The sequence below is a fragment of the Pistacia vera genome, unplaced genomic scaffold, assembly GCF_008641045.1.
Source record: "Pistacia vera cultivar Batoury unplaced genomic scaffold, PisVer_v2 Contig1060, whole genome shotgun sequence".
In the NCBI taxonomy this organism is placed as follows: Eukaryota; Viridiplantae; Streptophyta; class Magnoliopsida; order Sapindales; family Anacardiaceae; genus Pistacia; species Pistacia vera.
The window spans coordinates 332886-354497 of NW_022195094.1; the positions used below are offsets into that span (position 1 = coordinate 332886).

The window sequence follows — 21612 nt, forward strand, 5'->3', positions numbered from 1 at the left end:
TTGGATTTTGGTGGTTGAGATTGATCGAAATTTGACTTAAAATGGGCAGTTGCGCAAGCCCTAATCACCTGATTCCCAGAGACTGACGGGGTCAACAGGAATAGGGTTTGAGGGGTTTTGGTAAGTGATGATCGGGGAAGAGAATGGTAGTGATGGGGTCACAACGATGTCAGAATCAGAAACGAAATATAAATTTGGATAGTAAATTAGTATTTTAAAAGTCTGCGGGTGGGAGAGTGTCATTGAGCCATTATTTGGGTGGGAGAAAGTCGTTTACTCAATTTATATATGATAGAAAAAGATTGGACCAAGACAACACATGTTTTAGTTACAACAACATTTTCACATTAATCATTTATGTTCACTCAAAATTATATTAACTATGTGTAATGTGAGGATATAAATTAATTTGTTACACTCGGTAATCTGTTTGTTTTTTACTCTTCTATATATAGACAAATGTACTAATATAAAAAGGTCACCATACACACCCCAATCGTCATCGAGTCGACTTTGAATCATTGTTTGCTGATAACAATGGCTTCCCTTAAACAATTATCAGTCATCTTCTTCGTTTTTACAGTGTTCTTTGGGTTCAATGTTGTCAATATTCATGCAATTCAAGCTCGATCGCTCATTGGTTACTTCGATAGGAAACCAGATGGTCCGAATCTAGGTGAGGGTGAGGATCCTGAAAAGCCTCATTCATATTCTCCTTCTTCAGCACCTAAAAGAGAAGCTCGATCACTTATTTATTACGACTTAAAGCCAAATGATCCAAATATGGGTGATGGTGATGATGGTCCTCAAATCCCTCACTAATAATATGATAGACACGTGTCAAATAATAATGAATAGTTTTTAATTAGTTTATATATTTATGTAATGAGAGTCTTAATTAATATGTATGGATATATCACAATTTGATAAATTGTGTTTAGTATGATAATGAAAGAGTTACTATTATAAGCTATTTCCATTTTTTTTTTTTTTTTCTTTTCGTTGTCCATTTCATATTTGAAGATCATGACATATCAAATCTTCAATATATCACTTCTAAATCCCACTTAACTTTCCATTAATCATCCTTTCTTTTATTAACTATGTTGTGCGGTAAATCTAGAATGGATAATTTTTCTTTTGGCTTGGTGATATTTTGCAATATCGAATCCATGATTAAAGCTGAAGATTTCACTAATTCCTGTTTAAGTTAATTTATTTTCAATTCAATCTTGTAACGGATGCTATATAAATCTAGTTGTAATCTATTTGAGGGATTCAAGAAAGAAAAAAGACTTGAGAGACTGAGAAAAGAGAAAACTCAAGAAGGTTAACTCATTGAAATAACTCTTTGTAACTCAGCTCGTCAATACACTCAATAATATAACAATGGATGTAAGTTTTACATTATAAGCAACCGAACCACTTTAAAAATTCTTTATTGTTCCTTGTTATTCTAAGATTAGTAATGCACGTTCATCGTCGCATTGCCTCCATTGTTGATCCATTAAGATCACACACACATCCTATGTGGTTCTAGTGTTGTCAATCACATATCTTTAGTTGTTACGGATTTTCGTATTAACAAGCTAATTAATAATCTATAACCTGTCTATAAATTTTGCTGATTTATTTTCCAATTAACTTTCTATTATGTTTGCTTCATTAAATTAACTATAGAGATTAATTAATTTTTAATTAACTTGCAAAATAAGCAAGTCCGATTAATTAATATTATAGGTGCAAAAATTCAATTCTCCTTCTATGAATCATATTATATTCCTTATATGATTTGTATCCATTCGTAAAATTATAAAGGTATTACATAAAATAAAATAAAAATAAAAAATCTCATAGGGAAACAAACTATATATATATCACTGATCACATACATTAACTGCTTTTAAAATGATCTATAACAAAGAAGAATTATAATCTTTACATGCAAAACAACCATAATTTTTATATATCAATCCTCGTGAAATTATAAATAATTTATTTTGTTTTATGATTCTTTATTGATTTTTTTCTTTGTTTGCCATTAAAAAAGAATCGAAATATATAGTGTTATTCTTTGTTTGCATCGACAGGTTTCTTTACTTCAGTATCATATATTTAAAATGTTTCTTCTTTGACCAAAAAAAAAAATAATTAAAGGGTAATATATGATATGAAACTTGATTAGTATTTAATCTTTTTCATGTTAATAATTCTTTTTTGTACCATCGAAGTTCATTTTAAAAACATATATATAATTAAGTATCAATTAGAAAAAAAAAAAATTCAGCCCACCGCAAAATAATTAACTTTATAATTACTTACTCCCCTCCTCGACCAATGACAGGGGGTAAGTGTATTTGGCTTTCTAATCCAAAGAGATACACAATTATAACTTAACTTTTGATGTGAAGGCTTGAAACGATGTCGCTTGGAATTAATAATGTGTTGTCGTTTCGGAGCTCTACTTGGGTGGATCCTGACCATTGATCCAAGTTTGATCCAACAGCTGCTATTCATCAACTCTGGTCAATGTTATATAAGCAGCCTAATCGTCGGATTCAACCATCGAAGCTTTTTCTCCTTTGTCGAGCAAAATCAGTTTTCTTTGCTAGGGTTTACATTTCTTGATCAAGATTTGTGTAACTTGTGAGTTGAGTGATTAGGGTTTAGCCATTCAGTGAGAGTGATCATTCTCTCAAGAGTTAGGGATTCCAGGGTAAGTTTCTCTAGGTTAGAAGTTATAGGGTGATTTTGGTTGTAAGTAGTAATAGATCGATTGATCTGTGGGTTTGTAAGCTGTTGTTCTTAATTGATTAGTGCAGTGAGCTCCTCTGATTTCGGAGCTCAATGTTGATGTAGTCTATCCAATCTTAGATAGATGAACCACGGTAAAATTCTGAGTTGTTTCTTGTTCTTGTTTGAATGTGTGTTATCTTTGGTTGTGTGACATACATATTTAGGATTACAGCATAACATTAAAATAAATAACTCTCTCTCTTTGAGCAATAATCCTCTTTATTGATGTGATAATTCGTACCAACTAGAGATACCCGGTTGGCCTCTGAAGGGACGGGGCAAGATGTACGCATGATTATTGATAATCAGCAAGGTCGCCAAAATGATGTCACAAAATAAAGAACAAAAGAGATTTTATAGTGGTTTGACGGTATAGAAACCAAACCTACATCCACTAATATGCTATTATTGAAGGGTGTTACAAGGTTGAATTAGGTTACAAAGGAGAGCTCACAAGATGAATGAAAAACATTCAGTTCTCGCAACCTATTCTCTCTAAAACAAGCAGTATATTTTTATCTTAAACTTTACTAATACTGGAATCCCTTTGGAACGGAGGCCGTGGACTCATTTTATACTTATCCCGTTTGGTAGTGGTTGAGGATAGATGTTACGAAGTTGCTTGCATGCATAATCCCCTTAATTAGGGTTTGACTCAGTAGACTTCAAGCCGAATGACCCCAATGGTGATGGTCAACAAATCCCTCACTGAAAATCTTCCTCTTATGGAGCCCATGAAAGACATATGTCAAATAACTAATTGTGTTTAGTGTATAATAATGAAGAATTACTCAGCTATTGTCAATGTTTCTTCTCTTTTGGTTGTCCATTTCACATTTGAAGATCATGGCATATTTAATTTTAATGTCGTATTCCGTCGGGAAAAATATTTATGAATTTGTAATTTTCCCGGAAAATAACTAGATCTTTTAATGTACCCCTGTCCTCTGAGTAAAAATAAATGCTGTGAAACGTGTCAAATTTGTCTTCAACAAACTTTAGTATATAAGATTTCATTTTCAATGTATAATTAAAATAATTTTGGAGACAATAATTGTCGGTTTAAATTTGAATTTCCAGGCGGATAGTCAAGAACTGTGGCATGTAGATGATGAAACATGTTTGAAGATGGGCTTTTAGCCTTCACATTTCGCTAGGAATGGAAAACGTGTGCGGAAAATCGAGGTACAAAACTGGCACACGTGTGGTCAAACAGTCAAAACAATTGGGATCTTTGTTTTGTTGTAGGCTGCCCACGTGATGCCTTTGACTTCGTTACTCCTGCGGCATTCACATTATCTGTTGCTTTAGATTCCCAATTCACCATCTTAATTTTAGTCATAATCGGGTGTTCAATGTGTCACTCATAAATAATTATTCAAATCATACTTTTATAATGTAATTTATAAATAGTTGTCAAATAGTTTATTCTTTTACTCTACCCCAATTCTAAAGTAATTATTTTAATTATCTTTAAGTGATTGAGTGATTCGATAAAAATTCTTAAGTATATTATTCAAAAAGGTTCTGAGTTCGAGTTCCTTCTCAATTGTTAATAGAGATAATTACTAAAACTCTTATCCAACAGATAATTTCAGAATCTTTAAGAGATTAATTAAAGAATATATAAGCTGACCGGAAACCGTTGATCATATAAAAAAAATTATTTTGACCATGAAATCGTCTGTATCCAATTATTAAAACAGATCCAAGAAAAAGATGGGCTGTATTTTATGGTACTTTTCCTTGCAGTTGCGGTGGATAAAAAGATTGACAGATTGATTACTGAAGGCAAATCATCATTTGTTTGCATGGTTTTTTTGTTAGTGTGGTAGATGATTGGACCTTAAATAGGGTTAATTAATTATAATGTGATTAACCGAATCGTCACCGTTGATTTACTGTATACAGTAAAAGTTTGGTCTGTGATTTGATCGATTGTGATAGGCTCATCATACAGAAGCTTACATCATCCGGCAGTAGTATTCTGTTTTGTTTTTTGTCAAAGATTTGCGTACTTAATCTTGATTTGCATTTATGTTGGAAGGGACCAGTAACTTTAATGTTGAAATTAAGCTGAAAATGAAATTTATATACAGTATTTAGGCGTATGAGAAACGCCTTTAGAATATTTATCGCATCAAACCTGTCATGCTTAGACAATTAATGTTCATTGGTAAGTATTTTTTGGTATGTTCCATAAATAATGTAGATTGAGACAGATATTAACAAGAAAATTACAGAAACAAAAACAAGGTATATTTCCATGACCATGACGTGCGGCTATGGGAGGCTAAGATAGTCAAGAATGAGCCTACTTATTCAACAGAGAAGATTCAGTGCCTCATTGCATGAAACTATTAGGAAGATGCAGCATGTGACTGGTTAATCTAGGTCAATTTCGATGGCTTCGAGACATAACTTTGCCTAGTTTTTTCCATATTTCTAATGCCAAGTGGATGTGTTGCACTTGTGTATATGTGACTGAGTTAGCTTCAAATGGTTCAATCAATCATTTCACTTGCCCAGAATTAATAATTCATTCAAAATGTGGTAAAATAAATCACATCAAAAATTCAAAATCCCGCCCAGAATTAATAATTCATTCAAAATGTGGTAAAATAAATCACATCAAAATCCTACATTTGCGCGGAGTGTTGCATAAGATATATCACAACAATGAGTTAGCGTAACAGCAAAATTATCACATTATTATATTTCATTATTATATTTTTAGAATGGATGAATGAAATAAAATATGAATAATTATTGAATCCTCTATAAAAACGAATAATAAGTTTATACAGGGTGATAGCCAATCCTAAAAAAAACCTAAATAAATAAAGAAATAAAATCCAAATTTATTAAAAAGGAAATCCTCTAAATAAAATAAGAAAAACGCAAAAAACTTAAATGACCTGAAACACACCAAAATAGTGTATTTTAGGCTCAAAACGAGCTTTCTGGTTTATGTCTTATTATACAATGATAATACTATTCCTTTTGAGCTTCTATCTTGAAATTTTCATCCCAATTCTTGTTTGAAAATCAAATTTTAATGTTATCATTTCATGACATGAATGGATAACACCATTGCAATGAATAACTTAAAATCTTATTGAATTTAGCCATGGACATGGACATTGTTGCGGTGGGAGTCAGCCTTTCTGGCCAGGTTCTTTTACCAATTAAGCTTTAGAGCATGCATGAGCTGCATCGCAATCTTTTTGCAAAGCAACCGACAATTTGCTCGTGACTGATGATCTATAAAACGCGTTTTTCAACCTTTTGAGGCTTTTATTTTATCAAACCAGAGGCATGTGGCATACTTTTACATGACATGTAGACCTCAACAAGTCCAAATTATTTATTCCTATTTCTTTGAATATTGGTGGATGAATTTTCAACTATTCTAAGTGGAAATCAAAGAGTAAGCAAACAAAAGGGAAAATGAAATGCTCACTTTGTTACACTCCATACTTAACATTCAAGATTAAGAAGAAAGGAAAAGGGGGAGATAGGTAGCAGAATATATAACACCTTTTATATAGTCATGAAATAAAGTTTACATTAATCTAATGGGATACATATAATAAAACTAATCCCATATATATAACGAAGAGAAAACTGAAAAGAAAAATAAATCCTAAGTTTGACTATACACTTGTATGTGTACAATAATATAATTATAGAATAATTACCCCATAAAAACAGAAAAAAAGAATCAAAGAAAAAACTAATCCAATAGCCTGTATCAAAAACTTGAAATATGAGAAGATCATTTGAAAAAAAAACTAATGGCCGATTCCGGGGCTTGGAACTGAACGCAGAATCCGATCAATGCTAGCAAGGTGTCGAGCGAAGAGCTTTTCATCGTCAAGCGTGGCGTGAGTCCTCTTGCTAGGAGTAGAAGACGGAACTGTGCCTTTAGGGAGGGCGCTGAGAAACAAACTGTTGAACAACGAAGGAACTTTGTCGTCGCTCTTCTCTTTGTTTAGGAGCATTCTTGCCTCCAGAGACGGCACGACTGATGAAGCAAACACAACCAGGAAAATAAAAACAAAAGAACCCAAACGAGCCATGAATAAATGTGTTGTAACTGTAGAGCTAGCAATGAAAAAGAGAGAAAAATGGGATCTGGGTATCGTTGAGTGATGAGAAGAGAAAAAGCTTAATGGGAGTGATTGGAAGATGGATTTGTTTATATAGAGAGATTGAGAGCTAAGGTCATGCACTATAGAGTCTACAGCACCGCGTGACGGCTACAGAAAGAGAGAGAGAGAGAGAGAAGAAGGAAGAGTCAGAAAGAGCGTGGTGATCAAGTAAGTTATATCTTCGAGAGATGGGTGTGTTGTGCAACCTAAGTCAAAGATCAAAAAAGGGTTGAAATTTAAGAGAGAAAATTGGAATCAATGTGGTCTTATGTTGGTGTGATTTGTCATAAGGTATTAAGTTGGTACACTAAAACTGGAGTATAAAATTGCCGCGTGGCATTGTTTGGTGAGAGTAAGATAAGCCGCCGGCCACGGTTTTTGTTGGAATTTCAGTTCATGTACTGTCTGTCAATAAATCTAAACCCATCTACAGTAGATGATTTACCTACCAGATGCGCGGCTGATGAAGCCAAATTAACAGCATGTGATTTCCAAGACAAAGTCAAAGCCGTAAAGCTAAGAACAAGACCAAGCATGTCCCACAGAGTTAATTTTTTGCAGAAAAGTAGAGCTTTTCTTGACAGAAAAACTATTAATTCTCATAAAACCTTAAACAAATTGGGGAGTCCATTCTTTAATGGTCTCATTTTCAGTGTTACACATGGTCTTGTTTGCAGTGTTTGTGCTATGCCTCCCTTCCAAATAGCCGCTGTTTGGTGAAACCAAGTTTTATGGGGTTCCATATCTTTGTGTTGGTTTGATTTCTTCTTTGATTTTCTAGTGTAAATTTTTGGGATCATTATTTGATTATCACTAATCATAATTAATGGGAGGGCAAGATATTATTGAGTCAATAGCTTTATAAAAGCCACCAATATTATTCTAATCACAAAACCAAAACCATAGGCTTAAAAGAAATTGTTCTGTATTCTTCGTCAATACCTATATTTTCTATTTAAGTCAATGCAAACCCTCTCTTAAATCTAATTAATTACACAAAACATACGGTTCCACATTCCTAATCCTGTGTCACCAACTAACATGGCCCATCATATTTAATTTTCTAAGTTTTCAAACAGAAGTTATGATCAACAGTTTACTGATATCTTTCAACTCAATCTCGATGGAACTACCTCAACTATATCTAATAGTAAACTCCTCACCATGATTGTATATCAATTTCTTGTAAAAAATAAAAATAAAAATTGGCAAATGGGGTTCGTTTAAATATCCTTAAAAATGATCCCATAAGACAAAGAACAGGAAGGCAATATTTTTTGAGCCCCTCCCTCGTTGTTTGTTGTTAGATTAGAATCGTCCATATGCTGCCGCCACTGACCCCTTAATCTTGTAAATTAAATAACACGGCATCAAAAGATTTGTTATTAAATCATTTTGTTTGCTTTGCTTTATATATTTTTATGTCTTTTCATATCCGGCATACATAATCTTGTCTTTAATCAAATTTTCTAGTAAGCGACTTTTTTCCACCCAAGGTTTGTCTTAACGACACTCTTTCACCCAAAATGTTTCAAAATACTATTTTCCCACCCAATGTTTATATTCTGTTAATACCCAAAATACATTTTACTTTCTTAGCCAGTGTTTGACGAATTATCAGGAGCCAGGATACGAGGTTTTTTGTAGAGTGAAAGTCGATGAATCGAATAATGGTGACCGATTGAATATTAATCGTCAAAATCATTCGAAAATCATCTATGAAAAAAAAAACTTTAGCTTTGCGGTGACCAACAATTGACGAGAAATTAAGTGTTGAAGTGAGAAGGGTTTTATAGAGAAAAGACTAAAGGTTCAAATGGTGGTGAGCGGAGAGAATTTTCGCTGCCCGGCTTTGGATCATATCATAATATTAACTTTTGGTGAAAAAAATGATATTTCATAACTTTTTAGGTGGAAAAGTTCATTAAGGCAAACCTTGGGTGAGAAAAAGTCGTTTTCTCCAAATTCTCTGATGATATGTTTGGCTGCTGTGGCAGAAAGTAACAAAAACTTTTTGGGATTTTAACTCTGGAATCAAATTCATTGATTATCTTATAATAACCAGGTAAATGCCGGAACTTAATAAGGAAAAGAATACCGCATTAATATCAAATCCCAGTTGTGGTTATATGGCACTGTCAATCAACATGCTGTATGACATTAGCTAAACATTTAATACTTCTATTTAATCACGCAATTAACTAATACCAAATTTGTAAGTTAGTATTATTTTCATGTACACTTTTTTAGCTTCAAGCCGGAGGAAACGACTTTTTCCCACCCAAAGTTTGGCTTAGTAATTTTTCATCCAAAAAGTTTCAAAATACCAATTTATTACCCAAAGTTCATATTTCGTTTACTATTTAAAATACACTTTCTGATTTGATGGCGAACGGAGAGCAAACACGATCTAAGTTATTTGGACTTTTGAAGAGAGTATGTTAGTGAGTCATTTGGTGTGGCAGGTTGGATTTTGGTGGTCGGAATCTAACTTGGGAGAGGCGATTGCATGCTCCACAAATCGCTTGATTACCGACAATTGACGGGGTTAGTAGGAGCAAGGTTTGAGGGGTTTTGATGACTGATGATCGAGGAAGAAAATTGTGATGGTGTGGAGTTATAACAATGTCGGAATTGGCCAACGATTGGTTGGAATATAAACTTTGGGTATTAAATTGGTATTTTGAAACTTTTTGGGATGGGAAAGTGTCACTTAGGCAAACCTTGGATGGAAAAAAGTCGTTTACTCTTTCAAGCCGGCTTTACAGACAATTGGTAGTGGTTTATTAATGATAATAAGAGTTAGAATGTGTCACTATAAACAATATATGTAATCCTAGTGGATTACAAGGCTTTCAAAACCCACTTTCTGTTCCCTCTTGCAATTCCCAGTACTATTCTTAGCAAAAAAGAAGATAAAAAAGCAAGAGGGAACGAGAGGTTAAAAGGATTTAATGAATATTTGTTTGGGTAGGTGCAGTGCGATCATAAAAAGGCTGATTATAACCTTTTATCTGCTATCTTTTAATTTAAACTAGTTTTTCACTTTTCTGATAATCGTTTGATCAACAATTAATAATGTGCTTACCTTTTGAGTTCATTTAATTAATGTATTCAATTATTTTCTTTGTGTTAAAACTGAAACTGTGAATACGATTATGCGATGATGGTGCTATTGCTTTTGACATATAAAATGTAATATTCAAATGTTGATACAAAGATGTTAACAAGTATACAATAATTAATAAATTAGAAGAAGATCGTGCTTATAGAAGGCGTGTATTGAGCGTTGTGTCCGAGTTCTTAGCACCAAAATTAAAGGTCGATTAAGAAATATGCCGAACGTGGTGGACTTTGCTTAACAACTATCCTGAGGACCTGAGCTACTACGATTGACTTATTAATTTTTAATTATAAACCAGATTAGATTAATAAACTACCACCTTAAGTAAACCAATGAAGCAGACCTCGTATCAAAGAGAATCGGGAATAAGAAATGGAAGAAGAGGGGGATTTGACTTTGCGATATAAACGATCATTTTCTTAAAAGTTTGTCAAATACAAAATATATATGAGCGTTTGACATTTTATCACTTGGAACTCTATTGTTATATAATATTTCAATATTTAAGTCCTGAGGAAGACATGTATGGTCAGATTGCCCTGTGTTTGAATGCCATATTTGTTTTGTGTATAGAAAAGTCTTGAACCCTAATGAAATTGAAGATAACAAGATGAAATAAACAATTATTCTGATAACAAAAACCTTTATGGGTCTACTCTTTTCTATATCAGAATATCTTATCCCACTCCACAGAGGCACAGACCACTACTTCGTAGGTAGAATGTAGGACCCTTTTGCCTCCTCTAATTAATTTTTTTATGGTTTTACTCCATTAATTGTGGTTAGAATGAGAAAAACATCAACATGTGCAAACCCTATACATCATTTTAACGACTGATACTGATTTAATAACATTATCAAAAACATATTATCATTGAATCAATCAAATTATCAAATCAAATCAATTCATGAATCTCGTTTGCCCACGACATTCATTTTTTTGTCACACAATATAGAGCCGGAGTTCATAAACCTATTGCAAGCATGCTTTTTGTGAAAAATAGTTTCCGATCCGAACTTTTGCAACTCCTTCTAACACTCTTATTAACATTAGAGTAACTAATTATTATTTTTTTTTTTAATAATTACGGGTGTTTAGGCTAGTATGCATGCACCTTAGTCTAATCCTTAGGATCATGAAACTATCGATCGGATAAGAGCTTTAGTGGTCGTCCCTATTAGAGGCTGTGAGGACTCGAACTTAGGAAACTATGTTAAATCTTCTTCTATTGTTGTTTTACCATCAAGATGACTTAAACTTGACAAACTATGTTAGATCATTCTTTACTTTTTTACCATCAAGCAACCCAATAGTGGTCCAGTGTAACTATCTAGTGATGTGAAATTAGGTTTTTTGTGATGCAATTTACTTCTTATAGAATCAATTGGACCATATTAATTATAGAGTGATCATTCTCTACAATATATTAATAGTAATTACCTGCAAATCGGATAGTCGATAGAGGCATCCTGTGGATCCCGTATTGGATCACAACTGTATGAGAATCAAATCAAAATCTTTCATCTTTAGTATGTATCAAATATATATACTGCGATCTGCATTAGTTGTTTATGCATAAAAATAAGTGCCATGAGAGACCTACCAATACCATTTTTAACAAAAAAGTCTTCTTCGAGTGGATCGATGAATGAAAACAATACAGAATTGGCGGAGAATGTTAACTTCACGAAAAGCGAAGGAAGGAATTGTCAACACGATTAAAACGGAGATAGAAGAGCAAGGTCGACAGTCGGCATACATTGGTATAGCAAATAAAGAAGATTTGTATTTGCCTGTTGGGCGTGATGTCTACAAAAAGGCCCTGAATTATTCATTCATGTCAACTACACGGGGGTTTTTCTTGCGACACATTATCCTTTCCCCTTGCCGAAAGGTTCCTTGTCTCACTACACATCATACTTCATAAAGTTTGTACTACAGAGACATTAGACAACGACACTGCAATGTGCATGGACTAAAGAACATTAATTTCTACTTTTTAAACATGTCCATGTGAAACGTTATTTTTTGTCAATCAAAATATTTGCTTTGATCAAAACATTAGACTTTATATATATGACGAAAATCTGTTGAAATTAAATCCTTTATAGATCAATGAAACTCTTTGATTTTAATCTACACATCATACTTCATAAAGTTTGTACTACAAAGACATTAGACAACGACACTGCAATGTGCGTGAAAATTATGCTAAAAAAATAGTATTAAGTTTGATTGGACTAAAGAACATTAATTTCTATTTTTTTAACATGTCCATGTGAAATGTTATTTTTTGTCAATCATAATATTTGCTTTGATCAAACCATTAGACTTTATATATATGTATGTCCATTTCTGACGAAAATCGGTTGAAATTAAACCCCTTATCGATTAATGAAACTCTTTGATTTTAATCTGTGAGGTTGATTATGATAACCATATTGAAAAAAAAATTTGGAATCAATTTTCTAAAGAGAGAGATAAAGGATAGCCTAGAATATCTTTACCGTAGAAGCAAGAGGATTCATTTAAGAGTGATACTATTTACACCAATAAATTGTTTTTGACACTACACACATCATTAAAATCCTAAGAATTGTTTTAATTTATTTCAATAAAAAAAAGGGTAATTAATTAATGAGTAATGGAATGAAAATTACCATCGAAACTAATAAATTTCATTCAAATTGACAAAATACATCATTTTAAATTATAATAATGTTGTTAGACTTAAAAAAATTGTTTGCAAAAAAGGTTATTCTAGGTAATTATACTTATAGCTCACCGTTTCATATAATTTATAACTCATCCTTACATATAATTTGAGTTTTATCTCTGAGAAAATATAAAAACAAAAGATGTATTTATTTTTAGCACATAAATTTTTAATCTAATTAGATTTAGATTTTTTTTTTTTTCAAATTGTCTCTTGTATAGAGATAAATTAAAATCACATAGAATAGTGTTTGATGAAATTCAACACAAAAAAAAAAAATGTTTAAAAAAATAAACATCTTCAAAGGATGGGATGGGTGGCAAACAAAAATACAAGAAACTATTGAGAAACAATGGATGGGCTCCATATCGTCAGCCAGCGTTTGTAGTCCAACGGTTAGGATAATTGCCTTCCAAGCAATAGACCCGGGTTCGACTCCCGGCAAACGCACGGAAATTTTTTTCTTGGAGGCCCAACCAGTTCTAACATTTTTTGCAAGCGTAGGCCTATTATGAAACCCAACCAAGCCAGCCCATGCATGTTTTTGCAGGCCTGGACCCTTTGAGGCCCAACCCAACCCAAGTCAATGCATGAATTGGCGCAATTATTCTAGAGAGAGTAACGCCTTTTTCCAACTTCCAAAGCGACTGTTGAGAGCAAGCATATTTGTGGTCTATATTTACTCTTCCATTTTAAATATCAACAACAAAATTAGTAAACCCTCAATAAAATCTTTGTTTCTTCTTCTTCACTACTAATAAAAATGCAGTGTTGTTCATGTTCTTCTACCAAACTCTCATCGCCTTCCTATCCTTCCATTCTCAACGTCCAGGTACACTCTTTTGTCCATCATATATTGAGATTGTCCTCAATTTTCAGTTTTTTGTTTCCATTTACATTGATTGAAGACTCAATAGTCAATACACTTAGAGACAGATTTCTATCTTGATTATATATTTTTATTTATCTCTCTAAACTTATTGCATGATGACTATAGACTATAGTTGGCAGAATATCATTTTATTTTAATATATTGTAACTGAATCAAGTGACAATGCAGGGTTCTTCATCAGCTGTTGGGAGGAAATTTTCTAAGAATTGTTTACATCCTCAGTTGCTGTCCTCTTCTCCATTGCCTAAACCCTTTCTTCAACTTAGTTACATATCAAACACTTTTCTTTACCAAAACAGCTCATTTAATCTCCCTTCAAGAACCTATAGAGGAACTATATCAGCTGAATCTTGGGACCTTGGTAGATTTTTGAAAACGTTATATTTTTTCAATGGACCCCCTTCTCCAGCTAAGGTATATATATATCACAAGAGCATTCAATTTTGATTATTGATAATGGTCATTGTTGAAGTTTGTATGTATTAGCTGATGGGAATTTATTGTTTGGGAAGTTTGTTGAATTTATAATTGACAAGTTATCAAGTCCATCGCCCCAAGAATCCGCGAAGAAGATGGAAAATTCAGGCATTGTGCTTGTAGCTGGAGCTACAGGCGGTGTGGGTAGAAGAGTGGTGGATATTTTGCGAAACAAAGGCTTGCCTGTACGAGTGTTGGTATGTTGGTCTTATCTCTTTTATGTTATTTGTTTTTCGAAGTTTTTAGTAAGAAGAAGCTGCTTATGGCAATGATTAATTTGTTCAGGTAAGAAATGAAGAGAAGGCAAGAAGGATGCTAGGTCCTGATGTCGACTTGGTAAGACTGCAACCAATTCAAATTAAAATTCCCTTTATAGTGATGCTTTTTACCTTGCCAGATATTATACTAGTTGCATTTTTATGTTTAGTTACACACTTTACCAGTTTAAGTTTTAAATATATATTTTATTGACAAGAAATTTCATTGGGCATGATGAGTTTGATAATGGATAAAAGTTTTAGTTTTATGTGTGGCATCAGAAGTAGACATTCATTTTCTCATATATCCTCCTTTTTCTTTCTGTAGAACTGTTTAGGTCATCCATATAATGGGGAAATATATATTTCTTGTTCTCCATTGAAAGTTTCCATTTCTGTAGACTAAAGAGATTAATAAGATGGAATTATCTTTGGTTCCAATGATACAAAAATGTTTTTTGCAATATCTGTCAACTAAACGAGGTGTAAGAAGTTGGGTTTGTTAATGAAAATGAAGATTCTTAGCCCCTATGATATTTCTAATTCTGTTGATTGGAGGTGTAATCTCCAAACTTCAATCTGATAAATGCTTATTCAACCCTTTTTTTTTTTTTTATTTTTTTTTTTGTGACTTACGGTTTGGAGTGTTTCTAGTTCATGTTTGCATATATGGCGTGCAGTCTACGAACCAGCTGATTGCATTTCTTCTCGATTTTCCTTGTTTCCAACTCTTCTTGTTTATATGGAATGCCAGATTATTGGAGATATTACCAGGGAGAGCACTTTAAAACCTGAGTACTTCAAAGGAGTGAGAAAAGTCATTAATGCTGTTTCAGTAATTGTCGGCCCAAAGGAAGGAGACACTCCAGAAAGAGCAAAATACAGCCAAGTACGACCACAAGCATTTCAATGATGATAGTCATTTAATCTTATTGTTAATTTACTTTTATTGATTGAAAGATAGCTTGCTACATATACTATTTCTATTTAGAGCCATGACATTTAAACATTGTGTTCTGCAGGGAATCAAGTTCTTTGAACCAGAGGTGTGAACCAACTGCTATCTTATGTGTCTAAAGTCAGATTTGCTGATTGCTAAGAGTTCAATACAGAACTTTATCTGCTTTTCCCATTTATTTTCGTAGCTGAAATGATGTATTTGTCACTGTGACACTTCATTTGATTGATAAAAACAGATTAAAGGTGATTCACCTGAAAAGGTTGAGTATTTGGGGATGAAAAATTTGATTAATGCTGTAAAGGGGAGTGTTGCACTTCGACAGGGGAAATTACTCTTTGGATTTGAAGGTACAATATTTAGTCAATGCTTATTGCTGATTAAATTCTTTGCATGATTGCATCAGTTTAATTACTTGAATCATTTTTCTCTTTCTAAATAAATTCAAAGTGAACACAAACACTAAAGAGATGAAGGGGGTGGTCTGGGTGGTGCAAATGTATGATGTACAATAGCACAAAATTTGAAGAAAGGTTCATGAAGCTACATATGGTCATTATTACATCCATATTGCACCTAGGGTTTTTGCAAGCTACCTATAGTTTAACTGGCAAATTAAAGTCATTTTCAGTAGGTCTATCAAAGAAGTCTAAATTCTCAGTTCTGACAGGATATATGGTGTAAAATTGGTCAATATATGCAGCCAACATGAAAATTGCTATCCTTCATATGTTCTGGTGCTCAATGTATTTCAATTGAGTTTTGTTTGTCTTGGTTGCTTTGTGCAGATGATAGTTTTAAAGAACTCCCTTGGGGTGCTTTAGATGATGTTGTGATGGGGGGCGTTAGTGAAAGTAAATTTCAAATTGACTGTACTGGGGGTGAAAATGGTGGACCAACAGGGCTTTTTAAAGGTTTGCTCTTGTCATATCCCATTGTCTATGTGTGTGTTTTGGTATAATTTTAGTAGAACCATAGTCATAGTTATTTATTTATGTCTTATTTTTTTGACTATCTCCTTCAGGTGTTGTTTCCACTGCAAACAATGGTGGCTTTACAAGTATCAGAACAAGGGTAAAATGGAATCTTTTTATCATACCTTATCCATGTCCTTGTGCTACATATATGTCACTTTGTTTTTATCTGTGCTATTTTAGATTAACATAACAATAAGAGGGCTCGTTTATTTTCTTTTCCATTAGATTAATTTTATCTCGCTCTAAATTGAGTATCATGGTCTTTATTCAAGTCAAAGTTTGGTGAAAAACATCTATCTGATGGTTTTATTTCTTTCCTACACAGCATCAAGAAAATTATATTAAACTGATATTCTGTACATGAAATTTAATCACAGTATAAGGAACAATTTTTGTTGGCAATTGGATAGAGATGTTAGTTTTAGTGTTTTTGGTGAGGCCATGCTCTGTGAGTTTTAGAATTAACTTAATTAATGTTAACTAAGTAATGATTACAGTATCCTATTGGAGAGAAAATTTACTTTTTGGTTTCAGAATTTTTCTGAGCCAGAGGATCTTTCTGCTTATGATGGTTTGGAGCTGCGCCTAAAAGGTGATGGCCGTCGGTATAAACTTATTGTTCGCACTAGTCCTGATTGGGACACTGTGGGTTATACAGTGGGCTTTGACACTGTGGGAGACCAGTGGCAATCAGTAAGTATCACAACATGATAATTGAACTTGGGGTGAATAGATTCTTTTCTTATTTCGTTGTTTATTATTTTCCAGATACACTTGCCATTCACTTCTTTGAGGCCCATATTTCGAGCACGAACTGTATCAGATGCTCCACCCTTTGACCCTAGCAATATTGTGTCATTGCAGGCATGTTTGTATCTACTATATTCACTATATCTGGCTTTTTGAGTTCTTACCATACCACTTACATAATTCAACAATTTTCAGCTCATGTTCAGCAAGTTTGAATATGATGGGAAATTAAATCCCACTTTTGTGGAAGGGGCATTTCAGCTTCCTGTGTCGTACATACGTGCTTATATAAAGGAACCTATCGCTCCAAGGTACATACTCTTTATCTTAAGTTGCTTATCTTTTATGTGATTGAACATAGATAATATACTAGCTAGGCATATGTGCTGTGTTAAATTTCTTTTATACGTGCATCACTTGTAGGTTCGTCCATGTGAGCTCTGCAGGAGTTACCCGACCTGAAAGGCCTGGACTGGATCTAAGTAAACAACCTCCTGCTGTACGCTTGAACAAGGAGTTGGGTTTCATTCTCACATTTAAGTTGAAGGTTGAATTCTACTCAAAAGCATGTAGTTTGATTACTATACCTTTACTTATAAAGAGGTCTACTAATATCATGAACTTCAACATTTCCATTGCTGTTTACAAATGAAATGCTGAGTTTTAAGACTTAAATTGGATCTTGAACTTCCAACACATCCTATTGGACGAATTATAAATATTTGGTCAGGGTAAATATGTACTTGAAAGGAATGACAGAAAGTGAAGAAATTTAAACTCCTTAATATCAGAAGTATCTAATACTCAGGTTCGTAAAATTAAAGCTAGGACCAATTCATGTTTAGATACAAAAATTGGGAGTTTGTGACATTGATTAACTATGTTCTTCCTGTCTGCTGTGTTATGATTAACTGGAGCCATCTCCCTTTTTATTGCTGGCCATCTCAGTCCTCTTCTTTGAATTATCTAATTCTGTCCGCTTGTTAAACAGGGAGAGGATTTAATACGAGAAAGTGGAATCCCGTATACCATTGTGAGGCCTTGTGCATTAACTGAGGAGCCTGCTGGAGCAGATCTCATTTTTTATCAAGGAGACAACATAACGGTATTAACTTTTATTGGGCCATGAATTGTTGTACATTTATCCAGATATTGCTCCATTACATTACAAAATTTAAATAACAATGTAGCTTTCTGTTTGAAGTTGAAAACTCAGGAGTTTCTTTTCTCAAAGTCCCCTTTAGCACTACTATTTTTTTTTTTTTTTTTTGGTTCAATATATTATATACAGGGAAAAGTATCAAGGGAAGAGATTGCTCGCATATGTATTGCTGCCTTTGAAAGTCCATTTGCATGTGACAAGACGTTTGAGGTTATACAAACTTGTCTTAAATCATGAAGTGCTGATATCCTGCTTGGCTGTCATGTCTACTAATAGAATATAATCATATATAGCTGTGGAATGGTTAGAGGCTCACATTATTCTTTGTATTTCTTATGTCCCTCTGTTTCTCATGCAGGTTAAGAGTACTGTTCCATTTAGTGAACCCTTTACAGTTGACCCTGAAAACCCTCCCCCAGGGAAGGACTACAACGTTTATTTCAAAACCTTGAAAGATGGCATTACCGGGAAAGAAAGCTTGGAGCAAAGTCCAGTACCAGTGTGATGCTCTTGTTTGGAAGGTCCACCTTCAGCGCTATACCTTGTAAGTACTATTATCCTATTTTTAAATTTAAGGAAAAAGGACGGAAAATTGCTTCTTCAAAACTTTTGTCAGTACATTTTATGGTTGTTATGGATGCCACTGCTAGGAACATGAGATTTTGCATAATTATCTCGTTGCTACTGCACTTATTATCACCATTACAATCAAATATTGTTTCCTGATTTTTTATTGCAGGAATATTTTCTTACAACAGTACGAGATCATCAAAGAAAATATGGGTTAGGAAGAGAAATTCACCGCCGTTATGTTGATGTTAGATGATGTAAATGCTATACAATAAGTTGGTTAAGTGTAAATGACTATCATATAATGTTTGAGATGGTGATGGTCTGTACATTTTCCTGTATACATAAGCACGTTAATGCCGATAAAAAAAAAAAAAGATAAAAAGTTTAAAGGACAATGTTTATTGTAATAATTGAGTCTTGCATTTTTTTATTTCTTGGCTGACGAAGACTAGAAAAACTGTGGAAAGAACACTCTACACTATTATTGCAAAACTTGAGGCTCCGTTTGATTGACTCTTCGAAATCGTATTATAAGTTTTCCTAATAAAGTTAAATAGTGGGATGGTTTATTCTTAAAATATTATTTTATATTATTTAATTTTTTTTAAATTTGTTTAAATTTGTTAATTTAAAAATACCTTCAAATTTTTTTTTAGAAATTGTAAAAACACTTCAGTAGTCCGCATTTATCATATTTCGACCACCGTTGGTGGAATCTAGTATAATGGCGTATTATCGATTGAATCTAGTTAGTAGTGTGCTGATCTAGTCCATTCGGTCAGATTTTTTGCTGTAGCCAGTCGTCAATGACGATCAAGATATGGTCGTTGTTGACCATCAACGATGGTCGTATCTTTGGCCGCTATTGACAACCAAATACGGTCAGATCTGGCCGTCAATGGTCAGATCTACCGTGGATCTGGTTAGAAAATGTCATATCAGTGCACGATCAGTAAGATTCAGTCGGTCATGCGTCAATACAGCGACTCCGACCAACCTTTAGCCGTGGCGGTTGGTTATCCGTATTTAATGGGTGGATTGGGTGTATTTTTGTTAACTTTTAATATTTTATTATAGGAGTGTTTAGTAAATAAACAAACATAGAAGGTGTTTTGGTTAATTTTTAAATCTTACATCGTAATACTCATTCAATTTAATTTTTTTCAAAATCTTTTATCATAATAAAGAACCAAACAGATCCTAAAGAGTTCCCTGATTTTGTACTGACTTTCATGTTTTCAATCTCTCCTAAATGCAATAAACTCTTTATTAATAATCCGATTTCAAGACTAATTTCAGATGAAGATAAAATTCAAGTGGGATCATGAAAAGGGCTGCAATTACTGATTAATTAATGGACGAGCACAAATAAATTAATATGAATGGTACTTGTGTTTGTGTAGTTGGAAGTTAGGACGGGGGATCAGATGAAAGAACAAAATGAAAGAAAATTGTGAGGTCAAGAATCAAACCAGAGGGAGATCTTTCTTGGACAAACATCTGTCTTGTGTTTGGCCCAAATATCCAGACGTATCTCATCTGCAATGCATGAGGCTCTCATCCCCATGTGCTTACGTTACGTGGCTCTTCCTCGTCACTGCAATTTTCTTCTACCAGCAATGTTAGTCTTACAAAGAAGCCTACAAAGGAGGCATACAAAGTTAACGTCTACCCTTCATCTTCATCATTTCTCTCTCTCTCTCTTTCTCTTTTTCCATTTTTCCTTTGTTTTTTTCTTCACTTTGTAAGTTTCTTTGTAGAGTTCTTTGTAAGGATAGACTTATTCTTTCTTCTACATCTAACTATCAACCTCAACCAGTGCAAAGTGGCAAAGAAAATCCTTAGCGATCTTTAGTCTGTTGGTTGTTTTTCTGTTTTGGAATATTAATTTCCATTATTGAAGTTTCATTGTGATGAAAGAATTGAAAATGGTATTTTCTTATTTCAAGATTCTTTGGCTCCTTTTGGTTCACAATTTCGTGTTTTTAGAAAAAGTTTTTTGAAAAAAGTTATAAAAAAAGTTGAATTAGGCGAGTATTACGATGTAAGATTTATAAATTAATAAAATATCTCCTATATTTGTTTTTGTACAAAACACCCCTATGATAAAACATTAAAAGTTAATAAAAACACCCTCAACCCACCCTCAAATACAGACAACCGGCCACCACCGCCGGAGGGTGGCTAGAGTCGCCTTATCGGCTCATGACCAGTTAGATCTTGCCAGTCGTACGCCAATATGGCCTTTTCCAGCCAGATCCATGGTGGATCTGGCCGGCAAATGTCAGATCTACAGCTAGATCTAGCAATTGACGGCCAGATCTGGCCGTATTTACTCGTCAACGACGGCCAACAAACGGTCGTCGTTGATGGTCAACGACGACCGTTTGTTGGCTGTTGTTACCGACTGGTTACGGCCAAAGATCTGGCCGTCAACGGCCAGGTCTTTGGCCTTAGATTTGGCCGAAAAAGGCTAGATCAGCGCACTACCGACCAGATTCAGCCGGTAGTGCATCATCCTACTAGATTCCAACCATTTTCTGGCAGTAGTGGCCGGAATCTGGTAAATGTGGATTGTTGGGGTGTTTTTGCAATTTTTAAAAAAAATATTTAGGGGTATTTAATTAAATTAACAAATTTAGGGGGTTTAAAAAAAGTTGAATAATATTGTGAGTTTTTTGGTATTTTACTGTTTAACTTTTTTGGGAATACTAAAAGTAGTATTCCCAAAAACCAACCAAACGAAGCCTTTATCTTTGCCTTGCTTGCAATGTG

The 21612-nt window shown here is 33.7% G+C and overlaps 1 protein-coding gene and 1 non-coding gene across 3 annotated transcripts; both read left to right on the forward strand.

The window, feature by feature from the left end:
- Positions 1-13169: 13169 nt before the first annotated feature.
- On the forward strand, positions 13170-13241 carry TRNAG-UCC. The gene has a single exon. It is a non-coding gene; the product is annotated as a tRNA-Gly (tRNA).
- A 228-nt stretch (positions 13242-13469) lies between these two features.
- LOC116130439 (protein HIGH CHLOROPHYLL FLUORESCENCE PHENOTYPE 173, chloroplastic) lies at positions 13470-19202 on the forward strand. Of its 2 annotated transcripts, none has more exons than XM_031416191.1 (17): positions 13470-13623; positions 13852-14097; positions 14196-14357; positions 14446-14496; positions 15172-15306; positions 15440-15463; positions 15614-15725; positions 16164-16289; positions 16400-16449; positions 16887-17045; positions 17121-17216; positions 17298-17413; positions 17526-17649; positions 18094-18207; positions 18394-18474; positions 18623-18808; positions 19004-19202. In XM_031416191.1, the coding sequence occupies exons 1-16, from the start codon at positions 13555-13557 to the stop codon at positions 18767-18769; spliced, it is 1812 nt and encodes a 603-aa protein (XP_031272051.1). In that variant the 5' UTR covers positions 13470-13554; the 3' UTR covers positions 18770-18808; positions 19004-19202. The 2 variants fall into 2 exon arrangements, with proteins under 2 accessions (XP_031272051.1, XP_031272057.1); XM_031416197.1 differs by having other exon boundaries at positions 18623-18785.
- The last annotated feature ends 2410 nt before the right edge of the window (positions 19203-21612 follow it).

Excerpts from the sequence above, each read along its gene's own strand:
- LOC116130439 (XM_031416191.1), top strand. The coding sequence starts at position 13,555 with ATGCAGTGTTGTTCATGTTCTTCTACCAAACTCTCATCGCCTTCCTAT. Across the intron at positions 16,290-16,399 it reads ACCAACAGGGCTTTTTAAAG|GTGTTGTTTCCACTGCAAAC; the intron begins GTTTGCTCTTGT and ends TATCTCCTTCAG. Across the intron at positions 17,650-18,093 it reads TTCTCACATTTAAGTTGAAG|GGAGAGGATTTAATACGAGA; the intron begins GTTGAATTCTAC and ends CTTGTTAAACAG.